Source organism: Rhineura floridana, chromosome 17 (genome assembly GCF_030035675.1).
Source record: "Rhineura floridana isolate rRhiFlo1 chromosome 17, rRhiFlo1.hap2, whole genome shotgun sequence".
Lineage (NCBI taxonomy): Eukaryota > Metazoa > Chordata > Lepidosauria > Squamata > Rhineuridae > Rhineura > Rhineura floridana.
The window spans coordinates 10157153-10180027 of record NC_084496.1 but is presented as its reverse complement, the minus strand read 5'-3'; the positions used below and the strand labels follow the sequence as shown (position 1 = coordinate 10180027).

At 45.1% G+C, this 22875-nt stretch overlaps 1 protein-coding gene and 1 pseudogene across 2 annotated transcripts; both read left to right on the top strand.

The window, feature by feature from the left end:
• The first annotated feature begins 2048 nt into the window (after positions 1 to 2048).
• Positions 2049 to 21377, top strand: LOC133371716 (major facilitator superfamily domain-containing protein 1-like). Of its 2 annotated transcripts, XM_061599420.1 has the most exons (13): positions 2050 to 2375; positions 3667 to 3767; positions 5170 to 5294; positions 5656 to 5711; positions 7174 to 7317; positions 8644 to 8802; positions 9556 to 9671; positions 11483 to 11583; positions 16221 to 16332; positions 16853 to 16990; positions 17895 to 18034; positions 18270 to 18381; positions 19326 to 21377. In XM_061599420.1, the coding sequence occupies exons 1-13, from the start codon at positions 2351 to 2353 to the stop codon at positions 19437 to 19439; spliced, it is 1443 nt and encodes a 480-aa protein (XP_061455404.1). In that variant the 5' UTR covers positions 2050 to 2350; the 3' UTR covers positions 19440 to 21377. The 2 variants fall into 2 exon arrangements, with proteins under 2 accessions (XP_061455405.1, XP_061455404.1); XM_061599421.1 differs by lacking the exon at positions 3667 to 3767 and having other exon boundaries at positions 2049 to 2375.
• Positions 3297 to 3414, top strand: LOC133372185 (5S ribosomal RNA; annotated as a pseudogene).
• Positions 21378 to 22875: the final 1498 nt, after the last annotated feature.

Below are 22875 nucleotides of genomic sequence, written 5' to 3'. Positions count from 1 at the left end.
TGCAATGTATTGAAATGTATTACCTTTGTATTGCTGAAATGGAAAAGTTATAGATGCAATGGAAAGTATTTGCAGTCTTAATGAAAAAAAAGGGGGGGTATGTTGGGCTGTGACCCATGGGCATTACTGTCTCTAGTTGTTTTCCATAAAGCCTGCAATTTTGGAGAAGTAACTGTTATCTCTTGGCCTGAGAGTGAGCAGACATTCAAGGCCAGCGGTTGTCATGGTAATGTGAGATAGCAACTGGGAAAGTTCTCACAGAGTCTGTAAGTTGTGTCTTCTGAATATTGCCTCTGAACTGAGAGGTTGTCTTTTGTGTTTACCCACAGGGGGGGGGATGACTGAAGAAACTCTACATGTATTTACTATTAAGCTTTAAGCCATAATGTCTTAATAAAAGACTCTTAACATGCTCTAATGTTCTGAAGAAGTTTCTTGCTCAACTTAACTCCAACGTAATGTATGCTGTTTCACGCAACAACGCACACACGTCAACAGCTGGAGATTCTTTGGCAGTTTGTTAAGGCTACAAGGCTTTATGAAAGTCTGTGATATGTGAAAAAATTCTGCCAGTAGGAGGCATCTGAGAAGGGTTGCCAAAACAACAAAAAAGTACATAGCACAAGGAAGGCACCTGCTAGAGTTTCTTTTTTTTTAAAGTGATAACTCAGTGATAATTCGGGGGGAGGGTAAGGAGAGGTGTTTGGTGGTTCTTGGGTTACAGTTATGTACAGGTTATTTTTAACTGTTTTAATTATGTGTTTTAAAATTGTTGTAACCTGCCCTGGGACCTCTGGGTGAAGGGTGGGCAATAAATAACAACAGCAATAATAATATGTACACCTTTTTGGCTGGGGGGGCAGGGGTGTATTTGTCCAGGGTCTTGGGGGTGGAGTCTTAGAGCCTTCACTTTTATGGGAGTAGGGTCCCAGCAGGATCCCTATATCTTCAGCATCCTACGAGCCAATCAGCACGAAAGGGGAGTAGTCACTGAGAAGAGTCTTCTCACATGCTTCATTGTCCTTTCCTACTGATTGGAGCCAATCAGAGTGAAAGGAGGTGAGTCAGCCAGTGAGTAGACTTTTAAGTAGCTAACACTCCCTCTTTCATGCTGATTGGCTCCTAGGGACATCTGTTGTTGTGGGAGAAGGCATTAACAAGGATCTCATTCTCAACCCAGCGGCAAGGGGGGGGGGGGCATGACTTTGATTATCATGAAGGGCCCTTGTACTTCTGTATTTGCCGCTAGAGTGAAATCAGGGGGAAATGAAATACAGAAAAAAACAGACACCCCAAAATGGTCTGCAATATGCCTCAAATCACATTTCAAATCAACTCATTTGAAATGTGCTGTTGGAGGAGAGCTTTGCGGATACCATGGACTGCGAAAATGACAAATAATTGGGTGTTAGAACAAATTAAACCAGAACTATCACTAGACGCTAAAATGATGGAACTGAGGTTATCATACTTTGGACAGATAATGAGAAGACATGATTCATTAGAAAAGATAATAATGCTTGGAAAAACAGAAGGGAGTAGAAAAAGAGAAAGGCCAAACAAGAGATGGATTGATTCCGTAAAGGAAGCCACAGAGCTGAACTTACAAGAGCTGAACAGGGTGGTTCACAACAGATGCTCTTGGAGGTCGCTGATTCATAGGGTCGCCATAAGTTCTAATCGACTTGGAGGCACATAACAATAACAACAATATGCCTGAGAGAGCTCATATATTTGCATGACTTCCCCCAAAGGATCCTGGGAACTGTAGTTTCTCCCTCACAGCGTTTACATTTCCCAACACCCTTCACGTACGACAGTTCACAGAATTCTTTGGGGGAAATAATGTGCTTTTACCACCCCGTCCTCCAACAGAGGGAGATATCCTTTACTCTCTCCACGCCTCAGGTAAGGTAAACTGGGGGGAGGGAAGGAGAGTGACAGGACAGAGAGGTGGGGCTTAAGCCGAGAGGTGTAAATGTAAATGTAGGAGGCGGAGCTTGTTCGCGGCCTCGTTCCCTGGAGGGGCGTGGCTTGGAGTGCAGAGTCTGGGAAGAAAAGGTCAGACGGCGGAGAAAGAGGGCGGGCCCGAGCCCTTAGTTAGGGGCGGAGTTTTTGATGTTGCGAGTGACTAAGGTCGTGGTGGACGCCCCGCCTGCGCAGGAGGTGGAGCTGAGGGAAAGCGCAGGCGGGGTTGTGGCTCGCGGTGCGAGCAAAGGACAAAGACAGAGAGGGAGGGAGCAGAGTCTGGCACCTGCCAGCGCTGGTCGGTGTCTGTTAGGGAGGCGGGAGGTGTGGCCGAGAGAAAGGGGGCGGAGTCTCAGGTTCGGGAGCAGCCGGAGCTGAAGCCATGGCAGAGGCAGCCGCCGAGAAAGGTGAGCGAGAGCCGCTCCTGTCATGTGATCGCCGTTAAGGCACGTGGCGGGCTGTTCCCTGCGCATCCCGCCGCCGCTACCACATCTCTGCCTTCTCCTTTGCTTAATCCCCAAAGAAAGAGGGTGTAGGCTCTAAAGCTTCTTGGAAATCCCGCCCCCCGCTTCCCAATCCCAGATACTTGAAGAGCGCGTGCGGCTCTTTGCACATGCTCAGGAGTGCCCTCTGTGTACTTGCTTCAGGCTTCCCTTTTTTCATATGCGTCTCTTGCTGTAAAAATACAGACTGGAGCTCAAGCCCTGCTAAGCCTCGCTCTTAATAAGTCCAGCCTCTTCACTTATTTTCTTATGGGGGGGGTTAGAGGGAGGTTTCCGAGGCGCTCTGAAAATCGCCCGGTTATTTCAAAGAGGGGGGGTTGCTGTGTTTTAGTTTGTGCCTCTTTGGAGCCCCCCATATTTCACTATATCCAGAACTCTGCTAGCTCTGCTTTTGTGGTTCCTGTTTGATCCCAAGATTTTATTTGAGGACCTATAGTCTGCTTCTCAATGGGAAGAACAATATTACAACCTGGGGAAATCTCAGTTGAAACAACCACGAAAAATGCCAGATAAATCTGCAGCAAATGTACCTGCGCGTGCATAAGCAATGTATATGCTGTCCTGGGCTCCTACTGGGAGGAAGGGTGGGATATAAATCTAATAAATAAATAAATTACCCATGTGAAGTCTCTCTGATTTCCCACTGCTCCATCTCTACCAGTGAACCACATGAAAGCGGAAGGTCCCATTGAAATACCCTGGAACATTTAATAAAGAAAATATATTTGATGTTTTGTCAGAGAAGAGCTGCTTATAAATGTGTCAGCAAGTCGAAATTAACCTAAATTAGTCATGGCCATTAATTTCAGTGGGTCTAATCTGAGCAACTATGGCCATACTACCCTGAACATGCCTGATCTCATCTGATCTCAGAAGCTAAGCAGGGTCAGGCCTGGTTAGTACTTGGATGGGAGACCACCTGGAAATACCATAGGCTTAGAGGAGGAAGGCAATGGTAAACCACCTCTGAATACTCTTCGCATGAAAACCCTATGAATATATCCAAAAAAGATAAGTCGTAATCAACTTGAAGGCATATAACAACAAAAAATCTGAGCAAACTAGCCCAGTGGGCAAGCCCATAGTGAGGTGCCTTTGGCATCAGATATTTACTTGTCATGTGTGAATCTTTTTCTGCCTCAGTTCTGCATCTGTTGCCTTTGTTCACGGTAACCAGTCTGTGTTTCCTCTGCAGCTTCCTACCGATTCCTTGTGCTGTTCTTCAACTGCCTCTTGACCTTTGGCTCTTACTTCTGCTTTGATATCCCCAGTGTTTTGCAAGAGCAGTTTCAAGGAGTAAGTGCTTAGGTGGAAAGGGGCAACAATAGTCTGTAAAGGCCATCTTGACTGTAGTCTTCAGACAAATGGAGTAGTGGTGCCCAGCTGCACAACATTTCTGAGCACAAATCTTCTCAAGCCAAACATGAGAGCGATTTCTGCAGCTGAGCTACCCGGGATATATGCTGGAATGCTTTTTGCTATACCCAGAACTCAAGCAAAGCTAATATATGTGGTTAAAATGTCACCACACTTGTCTCATCCCTGGATTAGATAAATTCATGGTGGAGAATAGGTTTATCATATATATGATTTAACTGGTTCAGAATGCAACAGCCAGATTACTGGCTCCTAAAAGCCCTGTTTTAAAACAGCTGCATTGGTTGCCACTTCATTTCTGGGCCCAATGCAAGGTGCTCGCATAAGTGAATAAAGCCCTAAATGGCTTTGGCCCTAAGAATCTGAAAAACTTCCTCCTTCCCTACAGACCCTCTTGGGGCCATCTTGGTAGTTTCACCACCCTCAGAAGTTTGGGGTGGCGGTGGCCCAGGAGAGCACATTCTCTTAGGTTGTGGAACTTCTTCCCCACAAAGATCCATCTGGCACCATCATTATATAGTTTCCACCATATGCCAAAGATGCACCTCTTTACCCTTTGACACCTGAGATGTGTGTTTTTAGGACCCATCCCTGGTCCTGTGACTGTAATTTGTTTTAAAATGTTTTTCATATTGATTGTGAAATTATTGTAACCTGCCCTGATAGTGAAGGATGGGTAATAAATTGATGACAATAATAAAAAACTCTGATTGTGGATCCTTACATAGCCAAAATGGTACAATTTAGACACAAGAGGAGAAGCATTGGCATGCTCGGGAACACCACGCTTTGCAGAAGTGGGGGGAGGAAACCCCCCAAAGCAGCCGCCCTGGGCTCCTCTGGGAGGGAAGGCAGGATATAAATTTAATAAATAAATAATAATGAGGACTGAATATGGTCAGTGGCTGCAAAACATTGGTTGACTGTTGGGAGAGGAACCAAATCTAAGGTAGAGGTTCCCCCTGCTCTCTCCAACTCCATTAGCTAAGATCCTTTAAGTGGAGATAGCCCCTGGAATCTTCTGCGTGCAGAACACTGATCTGAGCTATGGTGTTGGTCAGTCATGAAAGTTTATGCTTTATCCAACATTTTTCATCCTCTTACATGTGAAGACCAGCCATCTGTTATCCTCTGCCTGTGATTCTTGAGAGTTTGCTCTACAAAGTACCCTCAGTCAGTGGAGAAAAAGCGCTAGCCACCCAGGGCAAATAGGCAGTTGTGTTTGTCGGCATGGCTAAATCCAGATGTCCACCAACTTGACGCCTCGTTTATTGCTGGGATTCATGCTTTTTTCTTTTTTATATACTGATTTGCCGTGCAGAACCTGACCTGTCCAAATGGCACACACCGCAATGACACCAGACACAATGGAACAGTTGATTGTGTGGAAGGCCTGGGGATGACACCTGAAGAATACAATCTTTTGTATGCCATCTATGCCTGGACGTAAGTCCTTTTATATCTTGTATATATGAGGGAGGATGTACTTAGATGATAAAGCTTCCAGTGGCTACTAGCCACCATGGCTATGTTCTCCCTTTCCTGCTGGATCGAATACCAGTTGCTGGGAATCAGGTGAAGAGAGCACAGTTCATTCAGGTTGCACACAGTGTTACTGTGCTCAGGTCCTGCTTGCAGGCTTCCCGTAAGCATCTGGTTGGCCACTGTGAGAACAGGATGCTGGACTAGATGGGCTTTTGGTCTGACCCAGCTAGGCTTTTTTTAAATGGGAAGGGGAAATAAGTAGCAGCAAATGTATTTAAAAAACCATCAAACCACAACTCTTGTATTCTTTTGTTTCCCCTAGTAATGCACTGGTGGTGATCATGGCTGGCTTCTTAATTGATAAACTGGGAAACCGCTGTAAGTCCAGAGGAGTTTTAACTGAGGCTAATTGTTCTTCCTCCCCATTTGACTTTCTGAGATCATCGAGTGAATTCCTTCTATGCGTCCCTTTGTTTTCTGTGGCACAATTGGCAGGGATGGATGCGGGGACTTTTTCCTGCTGTGGCACCCGATACATTTTGGGGCCTAAGTCAGTTAGGGCTTTAAACATGAATGTGAGGAGTTTGAGTTGGGTGGCCTAGAAACAGGGGTTAGGTAGGTTCAAATAAATTGGAATAAAATATGTGCATCGCTTGTTGTTAGGACAATGTTTTAATAGAGCAATCCAAACGATGGGAAAGCGGCAGAATTCATGCCACCTATGCTGGATTTAAAACCACTGCAGGCAAACCCCATGCAAAGGTGGCCGGGAGGGACAGAGGCTGATGGAATGTATTTCTGCCAGTGCAGGATCTCCTCTGCCAGGGGTTTCCCAAAGGTACTTTATCCTAATCTTCCTCATCTCCCCAGGCTAACATATCTGGGATTTGGATTAGTAGAGACTGGTCCATTAGAGCAAATGGGTTGCCACATCAACCTCAGTCTGCCCTCAGCCGCCCCCCCTCCTCCGCCAGCTGCCTGCCTTCTAACTTACAACCTGCCCCGGGGGGTCGCACTGGCTGTCAGCTTCCTCCTCCTTAGGCCCTACCCGCCCTATACATTCAAAGCAGTATCATACCAAACAGTCATGGCTTCCCCCAAAGAATCCTGGGAACTGTATTTTGTTAAGGTTCCTGAGAGAGGTTAGGAGATTCCTGTTCCTCTCGCACAGCTGCAGTTCCCAGAGTGGTTTAACAACCAATCCCTTTTCCCAAGGAACTCTGGGAATTGTAGCTCTGTGCAGTGAATAGGGATCTCCTAACAACTCTCAGCACCCTTAACAAACTATACTTCCCAGGATTCTTCAGGGGAAGCCATGATTGTTTAAAATGGTATGCATAGTGCAGATGGGGCCCAACTCTCAGTTTAGCCGGCAGGGAGGAGGGTGGGGACAAAACTAGAATGAGCTTTCTCTGCCTATCACTGGCTCTGACGCCACCTACAGTTGGCCTCCCTGCCTTCCGCTCTGTCATTTCCAACAGGCACCAACCACTGGTTTAGATTGCATGTTAATTATTGTTGGAGCAACGTTCACAGAGATGTGGCTGTTTGTGGCACAGCAGAGGCATACAAAATGTCTTCCTATTGTATGCCATTCCAGTTAACAGTCTTGGTATGCTCAAGAGATATCACAATGGAGTCATGCAACTGGACTTCTCTTCCAGGTTGCATAATCGTTACAAGCTTGGCATGAGGACCCTTTGACCATGCTTGCTGGGGCTGATGAGAGTTGTAGTTCAGCAACATCAGGACAGCCAAAGGTTATCTACTTCTGCTATAACCCTCATGTACCTCAACTTGACAACCTTCCCCCATAGATTTCTCTCTTCCTCTCCCCTAGTTGGTGTCTTCGTCTTCTCTTTCCTCACTGTCCTGGGATCGTCCATGTTTGCTCTGGGCTCTCACTTCAAAGGAACCCCCTACCTCTTGCCGCTGATGCTGACGGGCAGGCTGCTTTTTGGCTCTGGAAATGGGTCACTAACAAGTAAGGATCAAAACAAATGCTTTCCTTCGTTTATGGCAGGCGTGGGAATCTTTTGGACTCAGCAAACTTTGGGCCAGCTTTGACATGGTGGGCAGGATGGCCTGCCTGTCAGTCATCTGATGCCATAATGACATCATCTCAGAATCAGCATGCTTCTGAATTTCAGTTGCTGGAAACCACAGGAGGGGAGAGTGCTCTTGTGCACAGGTCTTGTTTGCGGGCTTCCCGTTGAGGCATCTGGTTGGTCACTGTGAGAACAGGATGCTGGACCAGATGGGCCTTTGGCATGCTACAGCAGGGTTACCTATTATTATGAAATTAATGGGCATGACGATCTTAGGTCCATTAATTCCAACTCTGAGTCAAATGTATTGGATGCAACCCAGTACCTTGCTGGTCTTCCTTGTACCCCCGGCTAATGGTCCCAGACCATGGTCTGAAGGCGCATGAGGCCAGCACACTGCTGAAGTTAAGCAGGGTCAGGTCTGGTCAGTGCGTGGATGAGAGACCGCCTGGGAACCATATGTAAGCCACCTTGGGTTTCTATCATGAAAAGAAAGGCGGGGTAGAAATGAAATAAATAAATAATAATAACGATGATGGAGTCCTGGGGCAACTGGAAGCTGGAGCTGCATATTATTTCAGGGAGAGAGGAAAGCAAGTTTCTTGCAGCTGCTCCTTTAGCTGATGGATGAGGCCAGGTTGGTCTCTACTGTGCCATGACGTTCTTCCTGGGAGGCAGTGGGTGCAGCCTCCCAGTGGCTCTGGATAACAGTAACGATGTATAATTGTAAAGAGAAATCTAGCAGCGGCAAAGAGAAGAAAAGCAGTAGAAGAACTTGGCTTATCAAGTTAATAGGTCTGGGGCGATGCTTTACAAATGGTGCCTTGGTTGTGGAGCATCCTCCCCAGAGAGGTTTGCCAGGCGCCATTGTTAACGCACCTTGAAGCAGCTCGTTAAGACCTTTCTTTTTAGGCAAGCATTTGGGGACTTGGCTTAATTTTGTGGATTGTAATTGGTGTGCAGTTGCCTTGGGGAGTCGTGGGATCAAAAGGCGTATGTGTTTTCATGGAGAACTGTGTTTATGCTGCTGATTGGAGATGCTCGTTTCCACTGCTGCTTTGTTTTGTTCCTAGTTTTTACATTGTTAGCTGTTGGGTTTTGATTGTTTCTTTGTGACTGTTCTGTTCGCTGCCTTGAGCGTTTCATGAAACGACAGGACATAGATTTTATATCGACTCCTCTGCACTGCCAGCTTCTCCCCCTAGGCTTTCTGCATGGAATATCATCCACTTAATAATTTGAGATCTTTTCTGTCTCCTGAGTTGTGCAGAATCGCATCACAGCCTTCTGGTTCAAGGGCAAGGAGCTGGCTCTGGCATTTGGCCTAACGCTCTCCTTTTCCCGGCTGGGAAGCGTCCTCAACTTCTTCTTCACCCAGCAGTTTGAAAGCCACTTTGGGATCCAGTGGACTCTCTGGGGAGGTGAGTTCCCCCGCCCTCCTGGGCCACCTTCCAGGGGCCACCTTCCAATGGGAAAAGTGTACTGAAGGCTAGTTTCTACACACCCATCTCTGTCCTCTTTCCGGGCAAGCAAGAAGCATGAACAGAGTTCAAGAAATCATTCCAGCCAGGCATAAACACTCAAGGAGTGTGCATAGAAGGGCTGGTGTGGCTTAAGAGGGTGGTGGAGCCTGAGGATAGTCCAGAGGGCCTGACAGAGACGTCTGGGGAGCTGCATTTGGGTCCCAAGGACTGAGGTTCCCCATTCCTGCTCCACGGTATCCCATGTAAACCAGAGCCCTTCAAGAAGATCAGATATTATGGCAGCAAATACACTGTGCCATTCCTCAAGGAAGCATTGCTGCAGCAGAAATCCCGTGTGCTCCCATCTCCTCACCACCACCTTTTTGATAACGCCTGATTGCTCTAGGTGGACCCGAACTAACCTGGGGTTGCCTCAACCCGATGCATTCTATTAACTCTTCCTTACCTGAATAACACTTCATAACAAGCTTAAACATATCAACAAGTCTGATTTTGTTACAGTGTACCATCCTAGTCTCAAAGCTACATATAAGAGGAAATCCTTGCCAGTTTTACTCCTGCAGCAGTGATTTTTGTACTCTTAACCTGGGGTTCCTGCCCCCAAACAAATATAACTAAATTCTTGTCTAACGCACTCTTAAAGTCCTCCCATGACTGTGGTTCCATCCATGGGTTCTTCTCTGTCTGCAGGGACTTTGCTATGCGTGTTGGGCTTTTTGTCGGCTGTCGTAGTCAGCGTGCTTGACAAAGTGGGCATGAAGCAGCTTGGCTTGGATGGAGTCATCCAGCAAGAGTCCAAGAAAGTGGTAAGCGGGGCAGAAGTTGCATCAGGCAACATCTGCTTTATTTTTTTTGCTTGCAGTTTTGAGAGCATGTTTTATCATTGGTGGCCAGGAGAGGGAGCCAGCGTCTTAAGTCTCCATGCTGTAGCTTTACATTATATTTTTTTCGGCAGAGAAGGGATGGTGGGAAATCTGAGTGGCCAGCAAGTACGTTCCGGATTTCATTTGGCTAGGAGCTAGTTGGCCCACCTAAAGCAGCACTGTAAATTTGGACCCTGATTTTCAATTGGTTGTGACCTGGTATCTGGTTCTTGCTGTGGTGGCTTAATGCAATCTTGTTCTTAGCTTCTTTGTCAGGGTTCTTTTTGCTCTGCAGTTTCATGCACTGTTGGTTTATTACTGGAAGAACAAAAAAGTGACCCTTTCCCCTGTATTCAAAGCAGAGAGCTGGTAACATAGGCTGTTAACTGATGCTGGTGTGGACCGCCAGAGACAGACCAGAATAAGACCTCTGTGCTGGACTGAGTCCTGGCAGTTGCTTTGGCCCATTGATTGTAAAGGGTGTATCATTTTCTTGTCTCCAACTGTGTATCATTTTAAAAGACTGGAGAGGTTCATTTTGACTTTTTTTTGTTGTGGGTACCAAAATGCCCTCCAGATGTGTCTATTATGGAGTGAGGAAACATTTCCTTATTCCAGCAGATCCTTCAAAGTCCCCAATATACTTGACAGGTCTTTCCAAGAACAGAGGGACTACTAGCCCCCAACCTCACTTCCTTCCAGAAAATCACTGTCCAAATGTTGCACTCTACAGGAGTGGTGTGCTGATGAACTAATGTATGCCTTTGTATACACATGTATTTACATTATTTGTTTTCTGGCTGCAAAATGAATACATTTCATGTTTGTGTGTGCATGTATACATGTACACACACACACACACACACACAACCTGATAATACATACATAATACACACTGCATGATACACATACACATATATAACACATATCCATGTGTGTATATCTAGCACAATATTTTGGATATTCTGATTGATTTTTAACTTTTTAAATTTTGCTGCCTTCCTACAATGTGTGCAGTGAGATAGTTATCTGATTTGGTGCATATAAACACTGCCACTGTAAAATAGTGGGATTGTTGATGAGGTAAAATGAGATATCCACCACCACCACCACCCGTTTTTATTTTGTGTGCTGGTGCTCCAGATATGCATCAGTGTGCAGCTGGTGGCATGGCCAACAATGTGCATGGGCATTTCCCGATACCTGCACTATTGCTGCTGTGGCGTTGGCACAGAGTCTTTCTGTGCTGTATCCTTCCTGGCTTAAAGAGGTATCATGTATGTGGTGACCCTTCTTCCCTCTGGAAGTGACAGTGAAAATATAGCCCTAGAGCAGGGATGGGGAACACATGGCACTCCAGATATCCTTGGACTCCACCTCCCAACAGCCCGAGCTAGCATGGCGAGTGGTCAGGGATGATGGGAGCTGCAGGCCAGCAACATTTGGAGGGCCACAGGTCCCACATTCCTGCCCTAGAAACTTTAACCTTCAGAGCATTGAAGGACACTGTCTAATCTGCTTAAGTTACAGGAAAGTAGGAGAATTAGGAGAAACCTCATGGCAATAAGAGTAGATTGACAGTAGAACCAATTCCCTAGAGAGGGAATTGGTTCCATTGTCTCCCTTGCTGTAGTCTGGCCAGTCATATGCTGGATGTGAGCTTCCTGCATGGAGCAGCAGGGTGGACTAGGTAGTCTATAAGCATCCTCGAGCTCTGTGGTTGTGCATTTTCTTTCCTTTTTTTGAATTCTCAGCGCATTCAGGATATCCGACACCTACCACTTCGCTATTGGCTTCTTGTCCTCACCATCATGTTCTTCTACAATGGGGTCTTTCCTTTCGTGGCAGACGCCAGGTAAAGTGTTGAACAGTGGTGGTTTTAGTGACTAGGCTCAATGCTGGTGTTTGGTTGAAGGGGGAACAGTGTGAATGTTACCAATAACAGAGGGGTGGGCAAAATGGCCCTTTCTAGTATGGACTGGTCCCTTTTTCTGGGTCTGCCTTCCCAGTCTGGTTCACAGTTGTACTAGGCCCAGATGGGCCCCTCCAATTCTATGATCTAAGATATCCCCTGCTGGCATATCAATTTTGTGCCAGTTTTAAATGCTGTTTGACTTAAAACTCAAACTGCTGGTGTCAGGACCCCTCTGTGGTCACCACCTGTCACGGTCCCACCTCAGGGTCCTGCTCTCCAAACGGTTCCTCTCACCTGCCATTAGTATTGGGTCTTGTTTTAAAACCTCTTTGTGTTTTTCCCAACTAACCCGTTCGGGTTGAGATAAAATGATCTGCGAGCTCTGCCGCCTCCTGCACAGACTTAGGGGAACGATCTTTAACCAGTAACGTAATTTCTGGTGGCAGTTGATGGTATAGCTGGTCTAATATAATGAGGCTTTTCACCTCTTCCACAGAAAGAGCTTTCACACTCATCATCCACTTCTCAAATATATCCATCTATTTTGCCCCCAACTCCACAAAAGACCTCCCTGTCTGTATCTGGCAATTTCTGAAAAGTTTTCTAAAATAATCAGGCCGCAATCTAAACCTTTTGAACACTGCTTCCTTAAATTCAGCATATGTCACTGGCCTGTCTGAGGGAAAACATTGATACACCTCAGCCAATTCTCCTTTAATTAAACTTGATAAATACTGCATATATTTATCTTCAGGTAAACCCCACATCTGAGGTGCCTTTTCAAATATTGTGAGGTAAATTTGTGGATCCTGTCCAGGCTCATACACGGCAAAATATTTCGGAGTTGCTTTTATTTTTGCTTCATCCATCTTTTCTTGTCTTCTCAGAATGAAACTTCTCCCTTTCTAATTCTAACCTTTCAGCCTCCATTCTCAATCTTTCAGGCTCTAAGACCCACTGCTTCTCCTTTTCCTCAACCTCCATTTTCAGTTTCACCATCTCAATCTCTCTATCCTTATCTTTTTCTTCACGTTCCCAGCTTAACTTCTCTCTTAAATACTCCACATAGGCAGGATTACTTGAGCACCCTTCTGGGGTCTCTTCTCTCACAGGCTCTTGGTTTTGGACCGTGGTATAAGTGATTAATGTTACACGCAATTCATCTACCCCTTTACCCTCATGAGGTACATGAACCAGCACTTCTCTCTTCATTTTCAAGAACTCAGCCATGTTTCTAAGAGCTCACAAACTTTACCACACACTCACAAGTTATCTTTGTTAGTTGTTCCCCTCACAATCACGCTACTCTCTAGGGACTCTCTCTTGTTCGTATCCCACCGCAACTGGCACCACCACCTGTCAGGATCCCTCTGTGGTCACCACCTGTCACGGTTCCACCTCAGGGTCCTGCTCTCCAAACTTTTCTCTCACTGGCCCTAGCACAGATCTCTCAAGATCCCACTGCTAGGCAGCACCACCAGACACTCCCTGTAAACAATATTGCCCTGAGACTGTGCCTTAGTCTCCACCTGGCTTATTGCTACGTTGTGTCTGGGTGCACTTACAGGCCACAACCCCATGTATCTTTGTGCCTATAAAGATTACAGCCCTGGGTTGTTCTGGATACCTGCTGCTGTTACACTATCTCTTCACCGCTGCCACCATCGATACTGTTTCCCCACCTTGGTACATGTCCTGGGTCAGGCGTTTTGGTAAACCAAGAACTATTTATTTATTTACACAGGGAATAACAAGATTACTTAAAGGTTCAATCAACAAGCTTGTGGTTTCATAAGATGCATTACTCTTTATATTTCTTAGTCATAAATAACCTGCCTCACTACCCGCCTAAATCCAATCCAGCCAACAACCCTCTCAGCAGAACTCTTTCTCAACTGTCATCCTCCCATTTATACCTTCACTCAGCCAATCAGCATACAACATTCTTCAACATTCCAACCCATGTACTCCCCCCTCTCACTCAGCCTACTTACCACATATACTCTAATAAACCCGTGCTTATCATATTTACAGTATTATATGTGCAGGGCCATCACAGCTGGCACTTACCTTTAAAGTTGGGGTGAGGAACCTGGGGCCCTCTAGATGTTGCTGGATTACAAATCCCATCATCCCTGACAATTGGCCATGCAGGCTGGGGCTGATGGGAGCTGCAGTCCAACAACCTCTGGAGGGTACCAAGTTCGCCATCCCCGCTTTAAAACCTTTCATGGTTTGCGACCAGAGTCCTATGAAGCACCTCAAAGCGATTTCACGATACAATAAAATATATAAAGCAATGCATATATATTTTTTAAAACATTAAACAACTGCATATATAAAACAATTTCAAATAAATTCAGATGCCGAATGGGATTGTTGCAGTTATGGTGGGTGCTAACGAGGGATCAAGCCCTTTTTGAAATCCTGATTATGAAATGCTTTTCCCAGAGAGGCTTGCCAGCACTGACTTTGGTGTCATTTTTAGCCCCAGGCAAAATCTCCATTCCATCATTTAAAGCATGTGACATATCCAACTAAATTCTACTCAGAACAGACCCATTAATGGACCTATATTAGTCATGCCCATTAATTTCAATGGGTCTACTCTGAGTAGAACCTAGTTGGCTACAACTCTATGGGTTTTATTTCCAATGATGATTTCCTATGCTGTTTTGGGGAAAGGCTGTAGCTCAGGGGTAGAGCATCTGCCTTGCACGCAGAAGGTCCCAGGTTCAACCCCTGGCATCTCCAGGTAAGACTGGAAGAGACTCCTCCTTGACATGCTGGAGAGCTACTGCCAGTTAGTGTAGACAATAGCAGGTTAGATGGACCAGTGGGTCTGACCCAGTCATGTTCTTAAAGGGTGGGACATAAATCCGTAAAATATAATTCAAGTGGGAGGTAGAAGCCAACAGCCTGATAACTTGTCAGGGCCTCTGGAGGACACTGATTCTGGAAAGAGTCCCCCCTGCGATATATCCTGAGGAGCTGCTGCCAGAGTCCCCTGGCAGCTGGCTAGCCTCACTGTGCTTGGTCTTCAAAGCGGTCTGCATGCCGGCTCTTCTGCTGCATTGCAGCTTCCCCAAATGGAGGGGCTGGGGGGGGCTCTTCTTGAGTAATGGTCTTGGGAGACTTTTGGATTCCATCCTTCCTGATTTCACCTCCAACAGTGTGACCTTGGCAAGTCTCCTGTGTTGCTTTTCTACCATCAGCAAAGAGAGGAATATTGATTGCACAAGGGGTTGAAATTGGATGTTAAATAAGCCATTGGCACAGTAAGGTAATTTTAGACTCTGGCCTTAGTGGGTTCTTGAAGGTGGGGTATCTTTAGAGGTAATGTGTATTACTTCACTTTGAAATGTGGCAAGCCAGCCGTTCTGGATTTGGGGACCCTCCTGCGTGTTCTGTTGAGCGGCAGCCCCTAGTATGTATGTGTACATGCATTTAATTTAAAGGAGCAGAAGGTTTGCAGCCCTCTGCTTGGGAGTCCTGGGTCACCCCCTAACTATTCTCCAGAATCAGAGGAACCGATGATGGTGGTAAGAGTTGATGGGTGTTGTAGTTCAACAACTTCTGCAGGGCCACAAGTTCCCCATCCCTGCCTTAGAATTACAATCTAAAACACACAGCACAAAAGGAACAGGAGACGGGACAAACTTGGGTACCAAATCTTAAAGTTAGACACTAGTTCTTATACTGGCCAGCTCGGATGGAAATGGATCAAGTAGCCTTGGGAATGGCTATTGCTAGGTGACGGATGAGGAAGAAGCAGAGCTAAAAACAGATGGTTTCTCAGCAGAGCTGATGGAATAGTGGGATGAAAGAAACCAGGAAGCCACAATTAAGCTTGGCTTACCATGATACAGTGGAGACTGATCCATTAGGGCTAATGGAGCAGTGCCCCACCAACCTTACTCTGCCCTTAAGCCAGCCCACACCTGCCTGCCTTCTTACTTAGTAACCACCCAGGGGGTGGTGGTATCTGTCACTGGGTCTGGCTCCACCTACTCTTGGCCTCCTTACCTTCTGCCCTACTAGCGGGCACCAGCCACTGCTCCTGTGATATCTGCAACTGTGATCCTAGTTTATTGCTCCCTAACAAGGCAGGATTTGTAAGCCAACAACAAACCATGGTTTAAGGCTGGCTAGCGATCCTGGCTTGTTAGGGAGAAACCACCCACAATCTTTGGTTTGCAAGTTTTGGGAAGCCAAGTTTAACTGCAGCTTCCTGGTTTGTCACTTCCACTCACCCCCAGGGGAGGAGTGAAGCAGGAGTGATCGGGCAGTGTGCAACTTGTTCCCAATGAAACCATGATAAGCCAGCAACCCTGGCTTATGAAGTTGTGCGAATGTGGCCATAGGCTGTCAGTCCAGAGTACCTCTGGGCCATGTACATTATCTCAGCACAAAGAAAACATTGCAAAGGCCCTTGAAAACCTGAAAGGCAGAAAAACTGAATTGTTTTTATAAGGATGAAGTGAAAATCTTTCTGTCATAATACTTGTGTCAAAATCCTCTAATCTGGAATGCTAACAGGTTTCTCTCTCTCTCTTGCAACACTTTCTTCTTTCCAGCAAGTTTATCCAAGACAAGTATCCTGGCTACAGCCAGCAGGCGGCTGCTTATATTGCTGGGGCAGTTTATGACAGCTCCCTTGTTCTCTCGGCAGCAGTTGGCATTCTGATTGTAAGTACTTGGCGCGGGCGTGGATGTAAGGTAAATTAAGGAGCGCCCTGGTCACCAGTAAGGTCAAATCTATTGCATCACCAAATTAAAAAAAAAACATTGCAATGTATTTTAGAAGACTATAAACAGATCCACAAGCAATACAACAGTGTTTCTAGAACGATTGTGTGGTTTATTTATTGGTTTTTCTTTTTACATAGTGGAGTTGGGTTGCATCCAACTAAGACCTACTCTGAGTAGACTCACTGAAATTAACGGACCAGAGCTAGTCATGCCCAATAATTTCAGTGGGTCTTCTCTGTGTAGGACTAGCGTTGACTACAACCCAAAGTATTTGCTGTGTTGATTTTTACACTGCAAGTTCTTTGGGGCAGGGCACAGACTGTAAAGCGTAATGCACACTGATGGTGTCATATACTTAATAGTTGTCGTCATCAGCTCCAGCCAGCCCCAATAGCCTTATCAGCTCAGCTTGTGCTGAAATTTCCCTATAATGGGTCTTCACTTTGTCTCTTTTCAGGACTACGTTGGACTGAGAGGCGTATTTGCAGTTGGCTGTGCAGTGCTGACTCTGCCTGTCTTTGCTCTCTTGGCCTTCACATTTGTTCCTCCGCTTGTCTCTACCATCTGGCTGGGTGTCACCTACTCCTTTGCCACAGTAAGTCACTAGAAATGTGATATATCTGCCCATCACTGGTTTCTGCTTCTCCGTATAATAGATTGGATAGCTTCTGTGGGTTATATCCTACTCAGAGTGACTAATGGGCATGACTAACTTAGGTCCATTAATTTCAATGGGTCAGCTCCGAGTAGGACTAGTGTCAGGTACAACCCTACATCATTTGCATAGCACTGTGTCAAAGGAAGTTTTTCTGTTTCCTGTTTTAGTGGGGTTGTTGGGAAGGGAACTGAAGCTGGAAAACAACCCTGCCCCTGGCTTAACAGAGATCTGACCTCTGCAAGCCCATGTTCTAACTCGTATTCTACTACTGGATCCAATATTTTGAGATTAAACATTCCGTAGAAATGAGATGTCAGCTTGCTAATAGAAGAGAGTATATCGGTCCTACCCAAGCAATGAGCTACATCCAGCTATGTTGTATGATCAGTACTAGAGGTTTAGAGAACGCTGGTAAGTCACTCTCATGACTGCTTTTGATGTGCTGGAATCACATCAAGTGTTGACTATTTCATTGTGTTTGCACGTGTCGACCTGGTTTTGTGACTATTTCAACACATGTTGAACAAGATCATAACTCAGATGTGTATTTCAGCACAATCAGGACCTGTGTGTAGACCCCATCAGGTCAGTTTGATCAGGGCATACATAAAATGAATTATTTATCCACTTCTGTCCTGCTATTCATTCTGAATTGACGGTATAAAATCTTAGAAACCATCCTGAAAGTAGATTCTTCAGATTTATATCCTGCACCTTCCTCCAAGGAGCCCAGGGCAGCAAACATGTCATTACGAAAACGATACAATTACTTATCATCAATACTTATCCATCTGCCTGTTCTCCCATTTATGTTGTTTGTGTTTCAACCACTTGTTAACAGGCAAGCATGTGGCCCTCTATCCCCCTTGTGGTCCCCCAGGCGACCTTGGGAACAGCCATGGGGTTCGCAACATCTGTACAGATGATTGGAATTGGCCTCTCTAATGTGATTGTGGGACGGATTCTGGGAACAAAGTCCAGGTGAGAATAGCTGTTTTTCTTCCTTCCTCTAAGGAGAGGCAAAAAGTTGTGTTGTCAATCAAGGAAGCATCATCAGCACCCCAAGCTGAATCCCAGAATGCAGTCTGGTTCATGGCTTGGGTATGGGACCAGTACCACATGTTGTTTTGTATATACCTACATGAGGGGATGTAAATTCTCAACCAATTGTCTGTCTTGCTTGCTGTACATACATACATTTTTTTTACCTTGACAGTGAATTAAAGATACCATTATGGCGCTGGCAACAGATGATGGTCTTCATGCTGGCCAACACCATTGCTTGCATTATTGCCTCCATCAGCCTCAACATAGCAGACAAGAAGCAGGTAAGAATCCTATCTTTGGGCCATCTGCCATTCAGAAACTGAATTCTGCTCCATAGTCCAGCCGAAAAATATCCTTCATTTAAAACCATTGTTCTAGCCCTTATGATTTGCAAAGGAAAGTATGACAGTGTACAGCCGAGATCAGCTAAAATTTCAGAACCTAAAACAGGACCATGGAGACTGGTGGTAGCAGCAGGATTCTGTCCATCTCTTTTGAGTTCTGATCCCTTCTCGTTATTTAGACCATGTGCTCAAATAAGTCATAAGTCAGCATTTTTCTGGACCACTGTACAACAAGAAGATGGTTTATAGCCTTAGAGAGGCTACTGGGAGGGTAACCACAAATCCTAGCAAAATAATGCCACATTTTTAAAATTAAGATGTTGCTAATTAAAAGTATGCAATTTAAGTAAATGTAGAATGGTTTTAAATCTGTGCAGAACAAGGGGGTTCCAGACAATACCCCAAAATGAAGGATTTTATCTTTTTAAATCAGAAATAAAATAGTCTGGGTTTTTTTGGTTCGTTTCGCTTCTGAAGTGCTTCTGGTATTACTTTCTTTGCTTGTATTACCTTAACAGGGATGAGGAATCTGTGGCAGTTATATCTTGCTGGTGGGGTAACAAAGGTGTGTTATGGGAGGTGGGGTGGCAGACACGATGTTAAATCGTCTCCCCAGTTATCTGCTGTTGTGCCATCATTACCCACAAACCTCCTTGAAGCATGCCACCAGGCAGCACCAGATGTAATTATAACTACGTGAAGCTTCTCATGCAAGCCAGGCTGAACGCGGTCCCTGCCTTAACTGGTGGTGGTAGAAGACATGGAGGTGAATCCACAATCCACCTCAATGCCAACAGTGAGATTCCAAAACCTTTGCACAAGAATTCAGCCCCAACATAGCTCCAGTGTGTCTCATTTTTCCCACTTTTGTCCATTCCCAGGGTGGAACACTGAACCGCTCAACAAAGCACTCATCGGCAGAGGAGGTAGTCAGGCAGCCGGTGGACACAGCCCCACTCCTCAGTGAGGTGGAAGATGAAGGATCCATCAACTAGGAAGCCCTCCAGGGACTACTGTGGCAGAAGAACACAGAATGCCATTGAATTTCTCCCCAAACAAACCAAGTCCTGCTCCTCCCCCTCCCCTTTCTAATGTTTCATTACAGAATCTAAATATAAGCCCAATTTACAGGTATAGCCATCTTCTAGGGCGGCACTTGTATGCAAGTAAATTGGGCTTATGTTAGGAACAAAAGGGAAATCTGACAACAGGGCAGGTTCTAGAAATCTGTGATGTGCTAAGAAAGCCTGAAATATCGACTCTTGGGCAATGCAGCTCTGTTTAAGTGTTTTTAGCCTTTGTGTCATAAAATAATGCCTTAACAGGAGGGCACTTACTTCCAGCTCCTGACTCTCTAGTACAGGCAGAAATTATCTGTATATGGAAGTTTGCAAATCACAGAGAGAAGACAGACTAAGCAGCCCTAATGGAAAAGTCATATCCTACAGCAATCATGAGGACTTGAGTGAGTAAACTTGCATAATTGTATCTTTATCATAAAAGACCCACATCAATCTTTGGCCATTGAAAACATGCCTTCTAAGAATCTTTGCTGCAGGCTTTGAGGGCTGTCCTGCCATTATATTCACAGGCCATGTTGACATCCCCTTCAAATATAGCACAATTCCTTAACCAATTTGAGCCTTGCAAAGCTATGAGATGAATGAGAGAAACTGGGGTATCAGGCTGGTTCTATTAACATACATATCTGGATCTAATCAGTTTTCTATGAGCCTGTATATGTACGTCAACCCTTGATGTTGGCTGAAACAAGTAGGAGCTGCAACAAAATGTTGCAGTGTGGACTGATCCAGGTCAGGATTATAAGAACACAAGAGCAGCCTTGCTGAATGAGGGCAAAGGCCCATCTAGTCCAGTATTCTGCTCTCACATTGGCCTGCCAGATTTCTATGGGAACCTCAAGCAGGACGTGAGTGCAGGAGTGTTACCATCAACTAGTATTCAGACTCATACTGCTTCTGACAGTGGAGAGCATAGCCATCATGGCTAGTAGCTACTGACAGACAAATTCATGGAGGATCAGGCTGTTTCCAAGGTGAGGTCCATCACCATATCTTGCGGTAGTAAATTCTATAGTTTAAACTATGTACTTTGTAGGGTTATAACCTTTTCCAGAGTCCTCTATTCCACCCCCACGTGTTCTGCATTCTGTGGCCACTGGATAGGCTATTTGGGTTCTCCTCCCCACCCTGCCCCAAATTAGCATTTCTCCAAGCCTGCCAATATCCTCCCTTTGTGTATGGGTGGTGCTTGGCCTGGAGTAAGGATTAGCACTTGTTACTGCTCGGATATACCTGCACGTGCAGCAGCATTCAAAGGTGAGGCTCTTTACATTAAACTATACTTTACAGCTCTGGCTGCCTTAGAAGCAATATAAGTCAACCACTATTAGGGAGATCTTTGGACAAACCTAAGTGCAAATTAATTCAACTATGGAGAACAGTTTTTCTCCAAATGAGATTGTGGGTTAGTTCCCTGGAGATGTATAGACACAGTGCCTTCCTTCAAGGTATTAGATCTTGTCAAAACTTGTTCCTGGTTAAGTCCAAGAGCCTGGGTGCAGAGACAGTACCACAACATGTATGGGAAAAGCAATTTCTTGGCATTCATCCCAGGCTTTTACATGGATGCTGGCTGAGAGCATGACCTATTTTGAAGATGTTTATAATACCTGTGAAAATAACACCAGGAGTGATAGAATCTGCCTAGTCTGGATAAAGGGGGTAGGGGACCTGTGGCCCTCTAGGTTATGCTGGAGTACAACTACCGTCATATTTGACCATTAGTCATGTTGATGGAGGCTGGTGGGAGTTTAACAACATTTAGAATGCCTCAGGTTAGCCATCTATGCTGTACAGTAAAGGTTGCTCAGACAGTTGCGTTTGATGAATATTCTTAGTTCAATAAGCTTTCACCAGAAAGATACAACAATGCACATGATCTTGTGGGTCTCACCCAATGTGCAATTGTCCCTACCATAGAGCTCCCACCAATAATTATTTTCTCTCTACCTGCTATGAAGTTTTTGCTCTACTAATACCTGGATAGCTGGGGATTTGCTGCTCATGTAGCATTCTAGCGCATACCACATCAGTATTTTTAACATAAGACTGTTACAGAAAAAGTGCTTTCAAGTCTTCCAAAAGGCACAAAGTATGTCGCGCCAATATTCCTGATCTTACAACTAAGGAAGCACAGATAGGAGGTGAGGAAAACTGGCTTAAACCAATACTATTGCTTTAATTTTATTGACTGACTTTTTGTTGTTTTTTCCTCAGTCTTGGGAAGGAAAAGAAAGACTTAACAAATCCATGCTTAATGTCCCAAACACTACATGGCAGAAGCAGATTTAAAATGCAAGTTGAGTAAATGTCAGTTTCTGTAAGCAGGTACAATAAATATCTGACCAATGCATCCAACAAAAAGTATTATACCATCAAGGGTGTACAAACTTTTAAGTGGTGAGTACCACACAACCCGCTCCTCTTTTGAGGACTAGAAGGAGTGGCAGGCTAATGGAAAGCCTTAGCCAGGCTTAGTACATTCTAAAATAATTGGGGGGGGGTGTCTTTCCCACCCAGCCTGAAAGAAGAGACTCCCTGCCCCTACTCCTAAGTTCTCTGTAATGCTTGGTAGAAGGAAGGGATTTTTTTCCCTCTTGCTTGACCACAAATGCAGTCATGAGAAAGACATACACACACACCGCCCCCATGATGACCTGTCAATTTCATTTTGCATGGGTTTATGAGGTCCATTATTTTTATTTGTTAGAACGTTGAAGTTCATTGTTGGAATGAGGTGCAAACTGGTGGCCACTTGCAGCCTACATCCCATGAGCAACGTACTGGGGACAACCTGCATATGTACAAGTCTGCATCTAAGTCACTATTGATCAGGACTCTTACAGCATAAATTTAGTAAAAGCACCCTTTGTTTAACAAGTGAACATTGAAGCCATCCAGCAAGACTGCTATTTCTGAATGCCCACTTCACTTACCCTGGGTTCATAGTTCAGCACTCTTAAGAGGAAGTAAATCACAGCTCTATCACATTGGTTGTACTGAACCATAGGTAGGTAATCAGATCCAATTGCAAGTTAGCTTTCAGCTCTGCATTCCCACAAGTGGTTGTCCTACTTCAAAATGGAGATGTTGCATTGCAGTTTTAAAATGGCATAAACCCCATTACAGCAGTGGGTGAGGTGGCAGCTATTACCAGTATTATGTAGCCTTTTGTGGTAGTAGTTTAGTAATGTGACCGTAACTTCACAGGAAAAGTTTAGGCCCATATCTACAGAAAGATACAAAGGGGTGAGAGGTAGCAGTACTTGGAAAAGAGACTTGTCAGATTAAAAATGCAGAAGTTATAAGGGTAATACTCAGAACAACTCTCAGTCTTTCTCCCTCTTCC

Excerpts from the sequence above, each read along its gene's own strand:
- LOC133371716 (XM_061599420.1), top strand. The coding sequence starts at position 2,351 with ATGGCAGAGGCAGCCGCCGAGAAAG. Across the intron at positions 9,672-11,482 it reads AGCAAGAGTCCAAGAAAGTG|CGCATTCAGGATATCCGACA; the intron begins GTAAGCGGGGCA and ends TTGAATTCTCAG. Across the intron at positions 18,035-18,269 it reads ATTCTGGGAACAAAGTCCAG|TGAATTAAAGATACCATTAT; the intron begins GTGAGAATAGCT and ends TTACCTTGACAG.